General features: G+C 42.9%; 2 protein-coding genes and 1 long non-coding RNA gene across 12 annotated transcripts in view; 2 read left to right on the forward strand and 1 right to left on the reverse strand.

Moving 5' to 3' along the window:
* Positions 1-15,626, forward strand: part of RMND1 (required for meiotic nuclear division 1 homolog) — a 45,250-nt gene extending 29,624 nt beyond the window's left edge. For 5 of the 7 annotated variants that reach the window (XM_082474817.1, XM_082474816.1, XM_082474815.1 and 2 more), the window contains 2 exons: positions 7,966-8,082; positions 9,006-9,218. In XM_082474817.1, coding sequence (XP_082330943.1) covers positions 7,966-8,082; positions 9,006-9,038 — 150 coding nt within the window. In that variant the 3' untranslated portion in view covers positions 9,039-9,218. Of the gene's footprint in view, positions 1-7,965; positions 8,083-9,005; positions 9,219-10,073; positions 10,161-15,292 lie in introns of those variants that run through there. The other 2 variants (XR_014267294.1, XR_014267295.1) reach the window with 2 other exon arrangements.
* LOC309666943 lies at positions 12,511-18,730 on the reverse strand. The gene is made up of 3 exons (XR_014267394.1): positions 18,618-18,730; positions 12,712-17,939; positions 12,511-12,629 (listed from the first exon to the last, which is right to left on the reverse strand). It is a non-coding gene; the product is annotated as an uncharacterized lncRNA (long non-coding RNA).
* A 108-nt stretch (positions 18,731-18,838) lies between these two features.
* ZBTB2 (zinc finger and BTB domain containing 2) overlaps positions 18,839-19,145 on the forward strand; it is a 32,324-nt gene continuing 32,017 nt past the window's right edge. For 2 of the 4 annotated variants that reach the window (XM_082474740.1, XM_082474742.1), the window contains exon 1: positions 18,845-19,136. The gene's annotated coding sequence lies outside the window, so the exon portion shown is untranslated. Of the gene's footprint in view, positions 19,137-19,145 lie in introns of all 4 variants that reach the window. The other 2 variants (XM_082474738.1, XM_082474737.1) reach the window with 2 other exon arrangements.

Raw genomic sequence — 19,145 nt, forward strand, 5'->3', positions numbered from 1 at the left:
AAAAAACAAAGCATGCACCTTGGGGAACGAATTTGATAAGTTGAACTTCATCAAAACTAAGACCACTGCTCTTTGAAAGACACTCTTAGGAATATGAAAAGGCAAATCACAGGCTGGGAGGAAATATTCTCAGTATATAACCTGACAAAGGACTTGTCCAGAATAATCAAAGAACTCTTTCTACTCAAGGGGCTTCCCTGGTGGCACAGTGGTTAAGAATTTGCCTGTCAGTGCAGGGGACACGGGTTCGAGCCCTGGTCCAGGAAGATCCTACACGCCGCGGAGCAGCTAAGCCTGTGCGCCACAACTACTGAGCCTGCTCTCTAGGCCCGCGTGCCACAACTACTGAAGCCCGCGTGCCTAGAGCCCGTGCTCCACAAGAAGAGAAGCCACTGCAATGAGAAGCCTGCGCACCGCAACGAAGAGTAGCCCCCACTTGCCACAACTAGAGAAAGCCCATGTGCAGCAACGAAGACCCAATGCAGCCAAAAAATAAAATAAATAATTTTTTAAATAAAGATCTATGCATTAAAAAAGAACTCTTTCTACTCAAAAAGACAACCCAGTTTTTTAAATGGGCAAAAGATTTAAACTGACGTCTCACAAAATATGTGAACGGCCAAATGAACATGAGAAGATGTTCAACGTTATTGTTTACCAGGGAAGTGCAAATTAAACCTGCAATGCGCTGTTACTACACACTCACTAGAATGACTGAAATTAAAAGGACTGACAATACCAAGTGCTGGGAAGGATATAGAGCAGATGGAAGTTTCATACATTACTTGTGGGAATATACATTGGTACAATCACTCTGCAAAAACAGCCTGCAGTTCCTCAGAAATTTAATTGTTGTGTTACTATACGATCCAACAATTCCACTCCTGAGTATTTACTCATGAGAAATGAAAACATATGTCCTCACACTGATTTGTACCTGAATGTTCTTAGCAGCTTTAGTCATAATAGCCAAAACTGGAAACAATCAAATGCTCATCAGTAGGTGAATGGATAAAGAAATTGTGGGATAGCCATACAGTGGAGTACCACTCAGCAATAAAAGCAGTGAACTACCCATCCATGCAACAACATGAATGAATATCAGGATCATTATGCTGAGTGAAAAAAATCTAGACACAAAAGAATACATGCTGTTATAGGAAATTCTAGAAAGGCTAATCTAATCTATAGTTACAGAAAATAGATCAGTGGTTCCCTAGGGCTTGGAGGTGGGGTGGTGGGTAGGGCAGTAGATTCCAAAGGGGCACAAGGGATCTTGGGGTGATGGAAATGCTGTGGTGTTACTTACATGGGTGTCTATCTGTGAAAAGTCTTCAAATTGTATACTTAGAATGGAAACAAGTGCATATTTATGTAAATTATGCCTCAAGGAAAACTTGAAAATAAACCTTTTGTGAGAATTCTTTAATGACATTAAATAAAAGCATCAACCTTGATGAGCAGCCGTATTTACTAGGGACGAATTTGAAAGTGCTCAAGAGTTATGGCTTTTGGATGTCTCCCCTTTTTCTCTTGGAATGAAGACGTTCGGTGGAACCACGATCGTTGGGATGAAGTATAAAGATTATTGCCACCAAGCAGATGCAGACCTCTCCTGATGACCAGCCTGTTGTGCTGAGTTAAGTCAGTAACAGTGGCTGAGCAACAGCCAAGGTAAACCGCCTGCCTGGGAAGTGTGCGCTCAAGCATCCTCCCCCGCTGCCCCCACCCCTCATCCTGTGTCCTTCCTCAAATCACGGCATCCTTTGATGCCCATGGTGTCCTTCACACGTCCTTCGTGGACAAGAGTACAGGAAAAGAGAACAGAATCACTGAAGTCACCAACGATGAAGGTGGTTTGAGCAGGAAACATCCTGAGTGTGTGGTCCAGAGGGGAGAAGTGTAAAGATAGGAACTTACTCAACATGAACCCTGCATTCAGCGTGAAAGCCACAGCTGAAGATGAGGAATGTCAAAACTGGATCGATCGTGAACACTGACACGCAGTGAAGTAATCAGCTAGCTGGACAAGCGTCACGGTGCCAAGTAGGAAGGGGGAACCTGGAGAAAGTGCCTCTGCGTCTTCACTTTGCTCAGGCAGAGGGAGGGGATGTGCCAGGAGGGCACTTGGGGTTCGCTGGGGACAGTGCTTCTCTGAGCGGAGAGGCTCCCTCAGTGCCCAGTGTGGGGAAATTGATCGCAGCCCAGGGAGCAGGTGGACCAGGTCCCCTCAGTCCCCAAACTGGAAGAGCCCCGGAACAGGTCAGTTCCGTGGTATTTTTCAAAAAAATCTTAGGTGAGTTCTGTGTAACTATAATGCTGCTGACTTGTGAATCCTTAACTGAGTACCTGGACTAATACGTACATCGCACTTAATCAGTGCTGTAAAACAAGTGGAAAATAATTCAGGTAGTGTCCTGAAGAATAAAAATAAAGGTCTGTTTAAATTGGGCGCCACCTGCCCGTGTGCTTCTGGAGTGCTTTGTGCGCACTCCTGGGGGCGGCAGGTCACGCACCGCGTCGTACTGCTGTGGTGGCACTGCGGATTCAGTGCCTTGAGAGAAGCCTCTTCTCACCTTCTCGGCGTAGCCTCACAAGGCAGGGAGAGCGCGCCCACTGTGGTGTCTCTGCCTCTCCTTATAAGGATGTTAATTTAGACCTCCTCTAAACCTAATCACCCCCAAAGGCCTCATCTCCAGATACCATCACATTGGGCGTTAGGACTTCAACATGAGTTTTGGGGGAACACAAACATTCCATCCATATCACCAGCAGTCCCTGGAAATCCACTTTAAATTTTCTTTACGAGCTAAAATTTGTTTCATTTAAATTGTTTTTATAAATTACATATTTCTTCCACATCCTTATTGCAGTCTGTGTAGGAACTGGGGCAAGGTGGCTAAAAGTAGAAGTAGCAGGTATTCAGAGGGGAAAAGGGGATTTATATGAAATTGGAGCTGCACTCGTGAGATTCCCCCTCTCCTTCCTTAAAACACAGCAGCGAACGTGATAGAAGCTGCTTGAGTACACTCCCCTCTGGAACGCAGGCTTCGTGAAATCAGAGGGCAAGATCGTCTTCTTCCTCCTCCCTTCCCACTTCTTGGCAAAGGCCTCACGTAGAATATGTGCTCCCTAAATATTTGTAGAATTAATCAGTGATTAAGAGTTCAAAATGAAACTCACTGTATTCTCCCAGAAAATGCAGTTGACCCTTCTCGATTTCTGTCTCAGCTAATAGCACGACCACCTGGTCAGTCAAGCAGCAACTTCAAACTCACCGTGGTTTCCTCTTTCTCCTTCATCTTCCACGTGCAGTCAGAGCATCCTTTCGTTTTCTCCTAAGTGTCATGCATTCATTGCCAGATATTTATTGAAAGTCTCTACGACAGGCCCTGGGCTGGTGAGACAGGGAGGGATTCCACACTGGCCCGCCTTCCGCGCCCTGACTGCTGATGTGCATCTCCCACCCCCGTTCACCCTAATACCTTCTTCTTTGTCTCCCAGCCTCTAGGCTGGGCCCTGTAGCCAGAAGGCAGAGACATATCTGTCTTATTCACCATTTCATCTCCTCTGCCCAGCACAGTATAGTGAATATTGAACAAATATTTTAAGAGTGGACAAAGGACTCCCTTACCTGCAGAAGAAAGTTCCAACGTTATCGTGCTATGTATTCATTTCTACTGCTGCTGCAACAAATTACCACAGACTGACTTAACACAGATATATTATTTTACAGTTCTGTAGGTCCGAAGTCTGACCTGGGAGTCATTGAGCCAAAATCAAGGCGCTGGCAGGGCTGTGTACCGCTCCGGAGGCTCTGGGTGGGAGCCGTTTCCTTGGCTGTTCCAGCTCCGAGGGGCCACCCACTGCCCTTGGCTTGGAGCCCCCTCTTCCATCTCGCATCGCTGAGCTCTTCTGCCTGCCATTCCCACTTTTAAGGACCCTTGTGATTGCACTGGGCCCACCCAGATAATCTAGGATTGTCTCCTTATCTAAAGATCGGCTGACTTAACAACCTTAATTCCTGTACAATCTTAAGTGTCCTTTGCTGTGTAATATTCGTAGGTCCCAAAGATTAGAATGTGAATATCTGGGGGACCATTACTCTGCCTACCACCTATGGTCTATAGTACCTCTCACAATTCAGTACTAACTTACCTTTTTAACCTTATCTCCAAGCACTTCCAAGTTTTTCACTATCTAGCTGTACTTGCCTCCATGCTGTTTCCTCTACTAGAAATACTGTCCCCCTGGCGCCCCACCTTTTCTTCCTGGCACCTGCCTATTTAGAGCCTACTTCACATTTACCACCTCTGTGACCCTGTCCCCGTTTTCTCCTGCTCCATCATCTGTGTGCGTGAAACACATCTGATTCTGTAACCAAAGGACATAGGAAGCATGTGTTAGTTGGGGCTCCCTTGCTTGCACACGACAGAAAGACAATTGGAATGACCTTACTTATCCCCGTGTACTGGCTCACGGGGCTGAGAAACAGGGAGCAGGTGTGAAACAGGGAGTGTCTGTTGCACAGACCCAGACGGGTCATCAGGACTGTTTCTTGTCTCAGCATCCTCCGTACCAATTTGGCCTCATCCTTTCCCTTTTTTTTTTTTTTTTAATAACATTTTGCCTTTTTTTTTTTTTTTTTTTTTTAATTTATTTATTTATTTATTTTTTTGGCTGTGTTGGGTCTTCGTTTCTGTGCGAGGGCTTTCTCTAGTTGCAGCAAGTGGGGGCAACTCTTCATCGCGGTGCGCGGGCCTCTCACTATCGCAGCCTCTCTTGTTGTGGAGCACAGGCTCCAGACGCGCAGGCTCAGTAGTTGTGGCTCACGGGCCTACTTGCTCCACGGCATGTGGGATCTTCCCAGACCAGGGCTTGAACCCGTGTCCCCTGCATTGGCAGGCAGATTCTCAACCACTGCGCCACCAGGGAAGCCCCATCCTTTCCTTCTTGGTGGCATTCTCTCTGTGATGGGGAGAAAGGGGTGTGGGAAGGGGGAATATCCGAGCGACATTTTACTCTGCCTGGCAGCTTCAAAGGACTGGGCCATGTGTCCGTGCTTTGACTAGCCATGTGATGAGGCAACTGGGCCTCACAGTTGGCCAAGCCTGGGTCTTGTACTGACCCCGTCTCCCCCTTGGGCTTTTCGGGGGAGGGGAGAGGGGTTGATGTCAGGCGGGTAGTGATACTAAGATTGGCAGCATCACGTGGTTGGAAACAGGGAAGAGTAACTCTCCAAAACAAGGGGGCAGGAGGGGAGGGTGCCGGGCAGGTAGCAGGTGGCTATGAGGTAGAATGAGGTAAGTTCTAAACGAGGGAAACAACGAGGTGCTGTGGGAGTGCTGAGCGAGGAGCAGGAGGTCAGGAAGGGTCACAGAGACCTCGCCTTCAGGCTTGAAGAGGGCGCCACCCACCAAAGAGTGATTGGACTAAACCATCTGGGGTCGTTTCATGTTATCGAGAAGGCAATAGCGAGATGTTTAGCAAGATGTTGGAAGCTTCTGAGCAGGGGAGTGAAAGGATCCATCCTGTTTAGGATGAGAACTCTGGTGGCCCGTGCAAACAAAACCCGGAAACCCCCCAGCCCATCACCACCACCAAAACAGCCAAACAGACCAGTTTGAAGAGGTGACAAATAGTTGATGAAAGCCTACTAGGTGTAGTAAGAAATGCTTAGGAGAGGACAGACTCGACTCCATACAGCAAGGACAACTGAAGTGCCAGGGATCCAGGAGTGCAGGATAGAGATCAAAGGTTTCTACGCTGGGTGCCCGAGAAGACAGTGTGACCTGCTGTGAGCTAGGGACCCAAGAAGAGGGATAGACTTGAACAGGATGTCAGCTGTAGTTTGAGAAATGCTAAATTTAAGGTGCTGGCAGGAAAACAGTAAAAAGATGTTTTATAGGCAGTTAGAAATTCGGGCAGAGGAGAAATCAGGATTAAGCAGTTAATACTTGGGACTTATCAAAAAACAGTTTAAATCAGTCTTTCTCAAAATGTGGAATACATACACTTGTACAAGAGATGAACTTAGGTAACACATGGACCCTGAAATAACATGTAAGCATTGAAGCAAGTAACACTTCTGTTCAGAGTTGAGGAGAAATGCTTAGCTTGGCTTTAGTGGCTCTTGACTGGCCCTCTAATGTATAATCTACCACTTTCCCAGGCACCAGGCTCAGCTTTGTGTATCCAACACCATTTCACATCATACTGGTTTTCCATTTTGGCAATGTAGTTTCCTTTTAAAATAAACATTTCTAAGGTGTTTTTTGTGGGTTTTTTTGTTTTTTTTTTTGGTTGCGCCAGATCTTAGTTGCAGCTCACAGGCTCCTTAGTTGTGGCTTGTCGGCTCCTTGGTTGTGGCACGCAAACTCTTCATTGCAGCATGCATGTGGGAATCTAGTTCCCTGACCAGGGATCAAACCTGGGCCCCCTGCATTGGGAGCACAGAGTCTTAACCACTGTGCCACCAGGGAAGTCCCCATTTCTAAGTCTTTTTTACTTTAAATCCAGTTGGCACATGTATATCACAGAAGCAGTGATGGTGGGATGGAAATGACTGAAGTTCAGGAAGCGCCTACACAAACCAGATGGGCAGGATCGTGCAGAGAGAGTGCAGAGCTAGAGGACGGGAGGGACAAGATCAGGACTCTGGAAAGTGTCATCCGCAGGCCAGGGGAGGCCCGAGAAGACTCAGGAAAAGAGTGATGGTCGGAGGCAGAACTTAGTCCCTAGGGGAGAAAAAGCCAAAGGAAGTGTGCATTTCAAGGTGTTGTCAAATGCTTGAGTTAACTGAGGTTTCAGAATCTAACCAAGAAAGGGTGTTACTGTTTAGGAGACATCTGGAAGTTTCGGGGGAGTAGAGGTAATATCTGCAACCTCTAAGGGCTAAGGAATAAGTTGGTGGTGAGGAAGTGGAGAAAGAAAATGTCTGTTCTTTAGTCAAAGTTGAAAGAAAATGTAAAAGAGGGTTGGGTCAGCATTTTGAAGAGAGAAGCAAGCTTAAGGCTGAGCATGTTTATAGACCAAGATCAAGCAGCCAATAGAAATGGGAAGTCGAAGAAAGGGAGCAAAGAGGCACTGTTCTAAACATTTATACAAATTGGTGACTACGGGGTTACGTGAAGTCTGGAAACGTGGGCAAATACGTATTATGAGTGTGGTTCCACGTGTTCGCTCTCAGTAATGCTCTGTGCAAAATGATAGTAAATATGGTGCACTAGCACATTTCAGTCAGTCCCCAAACGTGCATCTGTGATTTGTCTCGGATTTCCACAGACCATACCTGCACTCAGCATACGTACCCCAGAAGTTATCAAGGGGAATCCAAAAACTGTTTTTAAAAATGTTTTCAGACTGTAATTTCCAAAAGAGAGATACAGAGAGATTAAGGAAGTATAACTTGCCAGTGGTCACATTCAAGTCTTAACGTCAAAGATTCTGTTTTCTATGAACCCCCTCAACCAGCTTGTGGGGCATCAGAACGCGGAACCAGTTAAGCATTAAAAGCAGTGCCATCTAGTGGCGAGTGTGCAGCAGGTCAAGTTTTGTGTTTGGGGGGCTTGGAACAGCTCTAGTAGAAGGTAATCATTGTCATCTTAAGGCCATGCTAGAAGAATCATATTTCAGGTTTGCCTTTATTAACTGCTGAAAATCCAAGGGCAGCAACAAAAAACTAGGAATCAAAAACTTTATTTTTAGATCTTCCATCAAAATCTAAGAGCTTCAGTACGCAAAGTATTTCTTGCAGTCAGATCTGTGCATTACAGAATGCCTCCAGGTGGATTCACCGGAAGGAGACAAGTAGCGCTGGCAGGTTGCCTTAGGGGAGGGCTGAGGAGCAAGAATTGAAGGGGTGATTTTTCACTGCACACCTATTTCAAACTTAGAATTCTGAAGCATGCGACTCTTAAGTGAATGTTTAAGTATACAGGCTACTCTGAGATGTTTCTAATGCAGGTCATGAATGAAAAGCTTCAGCACTGCATGGCGCTGACAGATCTGATGCGGAATCACCTGACCGAGAAGAGGACGCTCCGCCTGGAATGGATGATCGTCATCCTCATCACCATAGAGGTAGGTGACTTTTATGAAAGTAGCTTGACGGAAAGTAATAGCAGGAAAGAGCATGACTTTGTTCTAAATGTTAAGTCTGTTTGGAAGTGAGGCAGGTTTCAAGCGACTGTGGTAATATTTTGAAAATGCATTAAGTATGATTCTTGGAAAAGTTCCACATTTTTATTTATTTTATTTGGCCACGCTGCGCAGCTTGCGGGATCCCAGTTCCCTGACCAGGGATTGAACCCAGGCCATGGCAGTGAAAGTGCCAAATCCTAACCGCTTGACCACCAGGGAATTCCCTCCACGTTTTTTTAAAATTATTTACTCTTTTTTTATTTATTTTATTTATGTATTTATTAAATAAATTTATTTTTGGCTGCATTGGGTCTTAGTCGCACACAGGCTTTCTCTAGTTGCGACAAGCAGGGGCTCCTCTTCGTTGTGGTGTGCAAGCTTTTCATTGCGGTGGCTTCTCTTGTTGCGGAGCACTGGCTCTAACCGCGAGGGCTTCAGTAGTTGTGGCGCGTGGGCTCAGTAGTTGTGGCTTGTGGGCTCTAGAGCGCAGGCTCAGTAGTTGTGGTGCACGGGCTTATTTGCTCTGCAGCATGTGGGATCTTCCCGGACCAGGGCTCGAACCCATGTCCCCTGCATTGGCAGGTGGATTCTTACAACCACTGCGCTACCTGGGAAGTCCCTCCCTCCACATTTTTAAAGATGGCATTTAGAGAAAGTTCTAGCTGTAAATGTATAATGTTCAGCCCAACACCAAGCACCTGTGCCTCAGATCTGCAGCTTGCCCTGTAATGCCCTGTAATAACAGAAAAGTTATTCTTACTTCGGGAGCATTTTTCATTAATCACGACCTTAGAAAAGTCATTTTAGTTTATACCAGTGATTTGCCATGAAATTATTAATACTTCTCACTTTTTATTTGTAAGGTAATGTTTGAGCTGGGACGAGTATTTTTCTGATTAAGTGACGACCAAAGGAAAAGTGTCATTGCAAGATATATTGAAGTTCTACAATCAAAAATAAATGCTCACCTGTTGAGATTAACAGGTATTTAATTTTTTTAATCAAGAAATTGTCACAGTGATCTTTTTCAGTTTCTAAATGTATTGCTGCTTGAATAAAAACTATGAAGAATCTGGCATTTGGGTCTATAACACTGACAGTTTGAAAGGATAATGTTCATTTTATATTTTAAAGAACTTTGGATAATCTGGGCATCTGGGGAATTTGGGCATTGCTCCTAACCTTTCCCCAGGGAATCCCAAGCTTGGCCCTAAGAAAACCATACAGGAACTCCAAAGTGTTGAAATTTATAAAATAAGTAGGCTTTAATGGCAAAAACGAACTTTGTATACCTATTTTTAGGTGGCATAATTTGAGTCTGACTGCTCACTGGCACTTTCATTAATCAATACTTTCCATCCTTTCACTACCAAGTTGGTCAAAATATTCCTCCCACAGAGGAATTTTTTTTCAAGTTTCTCACATACTTAGGGAAAATTTAAAAATACCAAGTACAAAGAATTTAACATTTATGTGCTTACCATCTTCAATTGATAATTAACTTTTTAAAAACAAAGTCCTTTTTATCTTCATTGGCCTTATTTTTACACATATTCCCCCCCCCACTACCCTCTCCCCATCACAATGAATTTTTCATAAGTTACATACATATCCAGAGTATTACTGTTCTAAATTGGGACACTGTCAGTCACTTCATAGCTTGTTTAACTGCTATATGGTATACTCCCAAGAGAATACACATTTATCTGTACCCTCACTGATGACATTCATGTATATATTTGCTGGAATAATGTGAAGGTGCCCATCCTGGTGTCTTTCAGTGCACCGCCAGAGTTCTTCTTGAGTACCGGTCTTCTATCTCAGGTACCTATACCAAGGACTATGCAACATGTGGGCATAGATAGTTTAAGAATTGCTTTCTAGGGACTTCCCTGGTGGCGCAATGATTAAGAATCCGCTTGCCAATGCAGGGGACACGGGTTCGAGCCCTGGTCCGGGAAAATCCCACATGCCGTGGAGCAACTAAGCTCGAGCACCACAACTACTCAACCTGCACTTTAGAGCCCATGAGCCACAACTACTGAGCCCGTGTGCTGCAACTACTGAAGCCCACGCACCTAGAGCCTGTGCTCCGCGACAAGAGAAGCCACCGCAATGAGAAGCCCGCGCACTGCAATGAAGAGTAGCCCCTGTTCGCCGCAACTAGAGAAAGCCCACGCACAGCAACAAACACCCAACGCAGCCAAGAAATAAATTTTTTAAAAAAGAAAACTCATTTCTACCTTAAAAAAAAAGCTTTCTAGATCCTCAAGTGCCACATCAGCACTTTCATAAAATCGCTGTGCCTGCATTGTCACCTGTAAGCAGCGTGTATCAAGCCTGTTCTCCTTTCCCATTTTCCCATCTCACAATGTACAGAAGGCATCTCACCCATCTTCAATTTTAGTTTGGTCCACTACATTTTAAAACCTTTAAATATATTTAACCTGCATTTTAAAATCTTTAGAAAGCCAAAGGACAATTTGAAATATTGGTCAACAGAGCCTTCTTTAATAAGAGGGGCCATTTCCAGTAAAATTTTACTCCAAGTATCAGTGTGTACAATTTGCTGTTTGGGTCAACTGTGTAATTATAAAACTTTAGTACAACAAAAAGAACACGAACATTTAGTGCTTTACGGTCATGGCAAATTAAAATTTAACATTTCAACTTATACACAAATATGTAACAAAGAACAAAAAGACAGTAAGACCTTCAAGCATAAAAATTTATTAGGATAACATTTTGTGGGGGAAATGTAACAAATACAGTTTTCAAGAAGAAAAAGGAAGGTAACACTTAAATCGCTTACTTATGTTTAAATGGATCACGGTGGACATCAACTCATTATTGTATTACATTCCACTAAGATATATTAAAGATATAAATTATTATTTATAATTTATTTTATTGTTTATATATTATAATTTATAATATTTTAAAATATCAATACTTATGTCAGAAATTACATATTTTTCAAGTATTTAAGTTTAGGATAAAAGCTTCAACTTAAGTTATAGAAGAGAGTTTTTAAAATTATTTTAGGTATAATACCAACATAAAAGTTTTTCAAGATCACAGCTTCTCTCAGAACAAAATGTCTAAAAGATTATACCAGAATATTGAGGAGAGCCTAAAAAGTGAAGTATATTCACCAGTGGCTACAGAAGCACTCCTCAAAGTGGTACCAAATTTCTGTCACAAGAGTACAGTGGTTAAGACCAACCTGGATTTGAATCCTTACTCCACACCACTTAGTACTGGTATTATGCTGGGCAAGTCACAGAACCTCTCTGGGCCTGTTTCCTCATCTGTAAAATGGGTTTTATAGTAGCACTACCTCACAGGGTTGTTGTGAGGATTAATGGAATTAACATATGTGAAGTTATGAGTTAACTGTTAGTACAATCCATCTGCGTAAAAACCCATATATGATTCTGGGAGTAAATGAAGGCTGAATCAAATCCCCAGGATCCCCTTTGAATCCTTAGTTAAGAAACATGTCTGAGGGCTTCCCTGGTGGCGCAGCGATTAAGAATCCGCCTGCCAATGCAGGGGACACGGGTTCGATCCCTGGTCCGGAAAGATCCCATATGCCGCGGAGCAACTAAGCCCATGCGCCACAACTACTGAGCCTGTGCTCTAGAGCCTGCGAGCCACAACTACTGAGCCTGCGTGCCACAACTACTGAAGCCCACGCACCTAGAGCCCGTGCTCCGCAACGAGAAGCCACCGCAATGAGAAGCCCCCACTCGCCACAACCAGAGAAGAAGCCCACACGCAGCAACGAAGACCCAATGCAGCCAAAAATAAATTTTAAAAAAGTATATATATATATATATATATATATATTGCTAACATAAAAATATGGACCTGGGACTTCCCTGGTCGTCCAGTGGTTCAGACTCCTTGCTCCCACTGCAGGGGGGCATGGGTTTGATCCCTGGCTGGGGAACTAAGATTCGTCGCAGCAGTGCAGCCAAAAAAAAGGGAAAGAAACAAATGAAAATGGACCAGAGTGCTTCTTAAGCTCACTCAGATGAAGATTTACAGAGGACAGCAAACTAGTACCAAATACCTCTCTGATGGTTCACTAATGCAATCTGATGAACTGGAATCCGCAAATTTCCTTCAAGTGGCCCCTTTAGATCCTGTGTTCCCGGCACTGGGGGATTTTCTGGAGCAGCCAGGCTTTCAGTGTTAAGCTGGGGAAGGTCTAGGCAAAGCAGCCAGCTGTTATCTTCAGACCACATTTTTAGAAATTAATGATGTTTCAACAACCACCTTTTTCAAATCAGGACTGTGCTGGCAACTCTACAGATCTTTAATAAAACTAAAAACAGGAACCTCCCCTACCAATGACCAACTATCTTCACAAAGAAAAACAAGCTGATACACACACGGTTGTCATCAATTGGGGGAAGTAGTTTTCCCCTATATATTTCATCATTCATTTCACTTTCAAACATTAAAAACTCGTCACAATTCTAATGTCATCAATTGGGGGAAGTAGTTTTCCCCTATATATTTCATCATTCATTTCACTTTCAAACATTAAAAACTCGTCACAATTCTATAAGCAAAATTTCAAACTCACTTTTTTTGTTTAATATTTCACAACTAGCATCTTCAAAAATCCGTTGTGCTATTAATACATGTTACAACTTTTTATGACTCTTTCACTCAACTTAGCTGACTGAAAGCAGCCAGTCTCAAAAGACTACATATTATATGATTCCATTTATATAACATGCTAGAAAAGACCGAAAGAGTGACGGAGGAGAAATCACTGGCTGCCAGGGAGGAGGAGTGGGAGGAGGTTAGTATGCCGAAGGACAGCACGAGGGAGTTTTCTGAAGTGACAGAACTGTCCTGTATCCTGACTGTGGTTACATAAATGTGCACCTCTATTCAAGTTCACAGAACTGTACACCAAAAAAGTTAATTTTACTTTAAGATAACTCTAAAAATTTCTTTAAATAAGTGACTATTTTAAAAATATATTAATGATCCTGTCATTTACTGAGGCACTGTGCTAAGCGCCTTACATACACTTTTTTTATACTCACACAACCCTGTGAGATAAATATTATCCCTATTTGAACAAAACAAAAAAACTAAGGCTCAGAGGTTAAATAACATGCCCAAAGCCAAACAGCTTACGGGACAGAGTATGATTCCAACCCAGATCTGACTCCAAAGCCTATATTCTTAACCACTGTAAATATATACTCCCTGCCCTCTACTCATAAACACCAAGCTCTCTGTCTCTCCTAATGTCAGGAGGCTGTTCAGTGTTCTCACTCTACTCCTAACTTAACGCTCTACAGATCACGTGAAAACGTGCAGACTGACTCTGGAGCAGCACTGTCCAACAGAACTTTCTGTGACAAGAGAAACGTTCAATATCTGTGTCGTCTAATATGGTAGCCTTTGGCCCCATGTGGCTACTGAAGCACGTGTGGCTAGTGTGACATTAACTTACATAGCCACATGTGGCTAGGAGCTACTGAACTGCACCAGCATAGTTCTAGAGAAATAATATACCAAGAGCATGCATGCCACAGAAGGAAGCAACGTTATCAAACTATGATGGCAACTTGCCAACAACAAAACAATTCAAGGTAGATGTATAATGAAGTAAAGCTGAGAAATGCACAACCCCAAACATGTCACAAAACCACATCTTATCTTATCCACTTACCCTTCAAGATTCAGTTCTAACACCAACTTCATTGTACCAGCACACCATTTTGCACATGTGTAGTGTAGAACAAACTGTGTATTATGTATATGATTGTGTTCTCCCCCACTGGACTGTGGGCATCTAAAGAACAGAGATAGTGATTAACACATACACCAGCTGCACCTACCTCCTATATCCAGAGGCTTTCTACAACAATAAACATTTTTTCATTCAGTTGTGGTGGGAGAAATTATCATCTTCGGTCCTTCAACTACAAATTCAATTCAGTTCTTCAAGTACTTGAGTACCAGCAGTATATATGAAAGTAAGTCCCTGTAAGGATCTTACAGGGGGATGGGAGATACAACATATATAAATAAACACCAAGAAAAATAATTACATAAGTAAGTACAATCAGTGCTGTAAGGGCAGAATAGAACTGTCAGGTGTCCTGGTGGTAAGATAAACTAGAAAGCAGTCTAAGAAAAAAGCAGCCATTATCCAATTCTGTAACAGAAGTGTAAGACGATTTACTGTATCCCCACCTATTACTCAGAAAAGCCTAATGAATTAAAAAAAAAAAAAATCAAGGTAAGCCTTGGTGATTTACCCTGGCTTCACTCACACTACCAATGTCAGGGACTCCTCGCACTCCTTGTAGCAGTAAGCCAAAACTAGTCTTAGAACAAAGCCTTCTAGATCCAAAGTTTCCATGAAAAATTCACAGCAGAAAAACATGGTATAGTTTTCTTTACACGCACACCCTGATTATCTTTTAGTTGTAACATCTTCTTTTAGGTCCTGGAAATATGCTAATTGGAAGAGTTACACAGTACAAACTCAGGGTCAGTAATATAGGCAGCACATGGAGCTAACCGTAAAGTAGTTAAAATTCATTTAATAAGTACATTTTCCGTTTCCTCTAAAAATCAGTTGGGACGGGGGTGCTGGTATGAGGAGTCTGCAAATTCATAAAGACATCAAGCATTATCCAGAGGCCAAATAAACTGACAGTATAACTACGATCATGTAAAAGAATACAAGAAGACTAGAAAACAAAAGTCCCACACTATAACTTCTTCAGAAAAGATTTTTTTTAAAAAATCAGCCAATTTTCTCATCTCTATCAGCACACAGATTATTATTTTCTCATGACAAAAAGTCAGAGAAAATCTGTTTCCTTTTCCTAGACTGAATGGGCTTGGCTAGTTAATTACCTAACTTCTTTGAGCCTGTCTTCTCAAATTTTAGAGGAAGGAGTGAGACTAAACGCCCTCAGAAAAAACTGACTTAATTAACTAAGCTAATTACTTACAGATTGACTTCAGCAAGAATTCTGGTTCAATCCTAATTCATCCATAAACAGGAAAAATATAGAACTGTGGTAGTTATTAAAATGTCATAAATTCTTTGAGACTCTTCCCTTCAAGACATGGAGCTTAATTCCTCTCCCCTTGGCTGCAGGCTGGACTGAGTAACTTGCTTTTAACTAACAGCGTGTGGCCGGATGGTGGTGTTTCCTCCTCGCTCTTGCTTGGATCGCTCGCTCTGGGGGAAGCCGACCACCACCATGTTGTGAGGACACTCAAGCAGCCCCGGGGAGAAGAACCGAGAACTACCGAGTACTAACCCGCTGGAGTGTGAGCCGCCCTGGAAGCAGATCCTCTAACTCAGTCAACATCTTGACATAAAAAACACCTCCTGAAAGACGCTGACCCAGAACTACCTAACTAAGCTACTTCCAGATTCCTGACCCACAGAAATTCAGAGATAAACAAATGTTCACTGTTTTAAACCACTTAAGTGTTGGGGTAATTTGTAACAGCAACTAATACTAAAAACTGAAATACCAGTTTTTTCAAACTGTGGACCTTGATCCATTTGTGATTTATGAAATCAACTTAAGGTACCACAATCAGCTAATTTCTTCTAAAAAATGAAACAAAAGATAGCAGGGTATATACCCATAATAACAAGTACTATTTCCTGAAAATTTTGTTTCAACTTTACATATATGTGTGTACCAGGTAGCATGTAATAAAATATATTTTTAAAAATCACAACAGAAAAAGTTTGAAACCCACATGCCTACGCTAATAGGTTTAAAACAAAAAAAAAAATTGCTAAAGTATAGGGAATCCTTGAAGGAATACAGTCTCAATAACAATCAACTATAAAATAAGCATTTCCTATAAACTTTTTAACAAAACAAAATACAAGACACACAAAATACATCTTTTCTGACTTATACGTTAAGCTTGCAAACACAGGTGTGGCATCTACCCTAGACTTAGAAATCTAGCATGTAAAAAAGCATGTCGTTCTCCCAATTTAAGAAATTACCCATAGGACATTCTTCAAAAAATTACGTAGTGAAAAAGCTTTGGGATGTACCCACATGTATTACTTCCTCTTACTATTACTTTCATCATCAGTGTTAAAGGAAATTCCATCTTCAACCTGAGCGCACACAAATTTTTGCCCCCCCCCCCAAAAAAACCCCAGAAGTACAGTACTGTTAACCTGCTTTCTGCCCACTGCCCAAGTCTCCCTGGAAGTATCCTCTTCAGAACACAAGCAAGTGCATGTATCTCTGGTTGTACCTCAGCATAACATGTATCAAAACTTTCAGCAACACAAGACTCTGCAGAATATTTATGCATAACTTAACTTCTGATGAGTCCACTCGATTATTTGCTTGCGCTGAGATTTTCTTTGAGGTAAAATGTGTGAAACTATTTTTGAAATCCCAATTTGCCGAATTTATTTTCCAAATGCAAAATAGATCAGTACACAAACACTAAACAGATGACTTAACTTCTTTTTCTTATTACTTAACTCAGGGCATTTGTGGCTCTCCCATAACCAGACTGACAGCTTCCCTTGGCCCAATCCGGACACAGACTACTAGCCATTCTCTGCAAGAACTAAGTTTTCTCCCCAACCTTTGCATATGTATCCATCGAAATGTTTCTACTTCAACCAGTTGTAGAAAGCAGATATAGTCTGTATAGCACTCCTTATAATGCTACTACTTGATGATGGTGACTAAAAATCAAAATAACTGGCATACTTGGCAAAATCCAAGTATCCATCATTATGCCTTCCAAGAACTAGCAGCAAAGCCACCCCAGTTCTAAATTCCAGAGCAGCAGCTCTAAAAGACAAGACTAGGATGCTCCTGACAGCACTTTCTCTAGGAAGGAGATTCAGAGTTTCAGGAATAACCCCAGGGTTTATTTCTATACAACTATATAGAGTATGACTGGGAAAATATTTGTTGATCTTAAGAATAAGCATAGTTACTCTGACTCAAGGCCAAATATTTGAGACACATAGCCAAGTTTCTGCCCAATGGCTTCATCTAAAACTTCAGCATTAGTTTTGCCCAGTTTTTCCATTGGTTTCTCTTAAATCAGTTCACTCTCCATGTAAGCACTCATCAGACCATAAACTTGAAAGTTCAAAGTCTAAAAGAATCAAGAACCCAAAGATCTCTAACGATGTCTCTCTACCAATCAAAATCACTTTAGTTTCCTAATGAGATGAAACAGATCTCAACTGTAAAGCCAATCCAAGGAAACTGGCATGCCAGTCTAATGGCCAACTTTGATGTTTTAGTGATAGTGCACCAGAAATGCTTATAGCAGGGTCAGAATTCGGTTTTGCAAGGCAGACATTTAGCCACTCACAAGTCATTTATCTAGTTGATCAAAGAACAAGAAAGTTCAAGGCAGGTATGTACTAAATCTATTACTCACTTCTGGACCACTAAAGTTACACAGCTGCTTATTTTGTCTTCAAAGAAGAAGGAATTAGTAATCAGTAGCCCCAGGTACGACTGGATTACCAAATCACACGCAGATTTTTAGCAGGGACACTTCTGTATGTTAAATTAACTGTCTTAAGATAATAAACTTGCCTTAAGTATTTTGTGAACTATGTGCCAGGGCACTGTGCTTAGGTCTGGTTATGTCAACCAAAATGGGTTCCACATCAAATCAAGGAGCTTATATCCAGGAGAGCATGCTTTAAAACCAGAGTAGCCTAAGAACTGCTGCCTCCATTTTCTTACAAATCAAGCCATATTGTTTTTTAAGTCTTCAAAATCCTAGATATGTAAAACAAAGAAATCGTTAAATGCATTCCTCAAAGGACTAAATCTTACTTCTAAAGATATAAATAAAATTCTAGCAAAATGGCAACGACGCAAAAGTAAACTTTAACATGTTAAGAATGACCATCAATGAATATTAAACCTCATGCTTGCCCTGTTACCATGTTTCAGGACCTCTAAATTTTAACAGAGTGGCCAACTCTGGAATCCACTCTAACAATATCTCAGAGACCAAAGCTTAAAAGGAGAGTAAATTGTTCGTAAGTAACAAACACGCTTTGCAGACTTCGACTTTTCTGGACCAAAGCTTCATAAGCTAAAACCCAATTACTGAAATAAGCACCAAATTCAATCCTAACAGAAACGTCTTAGATCACACTCATCTGGTCTGTAAGGAAGCACTTCTACCTCTACACACAGCACCAACAAACATTTCTACTCCAGTATGACTTCTCAATTACCACTGGCGATAAAAAAAGTATTAGTAATTTCACAACTATCTCCCCGGTTCTCAAGTCCAATGCATTTCAAGTCTTTCAAGGTTAAAATTTATGCTAATACGGGAAGCAGAGGGACAAAGCTATAGGCCAAGAGATGTCAAGCAGAAGCTTGCAGAAGGATCCAAGCAGTAATTCTCCATCCCTTCCCCGAGCATCTCCAGGATTGTCCTACCTAACACTTCATGTAAACATGGGGCTTGTGACTCAAGCCTCCAGCCCCAATAGGTGGAGAGAAGTTTCCTCGCCTCGGCTGCACATGGTCTGCAGAAGTTTGGCTGGAGTAGAGCGCGGAGCCTGGGTGGGAGCGGCAGCGTACTTAGTGCTGCAGGCGGCGGCGGCGGCGGCGGCAGAGCAGCAGGAGGCGGAGGCGGGCGGGGGGAGGGGAGGCGGCTGGGGGGGGCGGAGGGGGCTCTTGCCGCCACAGCTCTCTCGCCGCCTCTCCCCCCCGGCGGGAGCCGCTCTCAGCCTCTTTGCACTAGTCGCTCCGCTCTCTCGGTCATGTGACCTTAACGTAACCGGACAGGAAAAGCCCCGCCGCCGCCGCCGCCGCCGCGCCGGAGACACCGACCGCGGCGGCAGCAGCAGCAGCAGCAGCAGCGAGAGGCAGAGGCGGCGGCGGCGGGGAGAGCACGGCCAAGGCTGCCCAACGGTGCCTCCTCCACACCCCCCGCCGCAGCAGCACCGGCGACAGGTAAGCGCG

The sequence above is a fragment of the Balaenoptera physalus genome (assembly GCF_965194825.1).
Source record: "Balaenoptera physalus genome assembly, chromosome: 9".
In the NCBI taxonomy this organism is placed as follows: domain Eukaryota; kingdom Metazoa; phylum Chordata; class Mammalia; order Artiodactyla; family Balaenopteridae; genus Balaenoptera; species Balaenoptera physalus.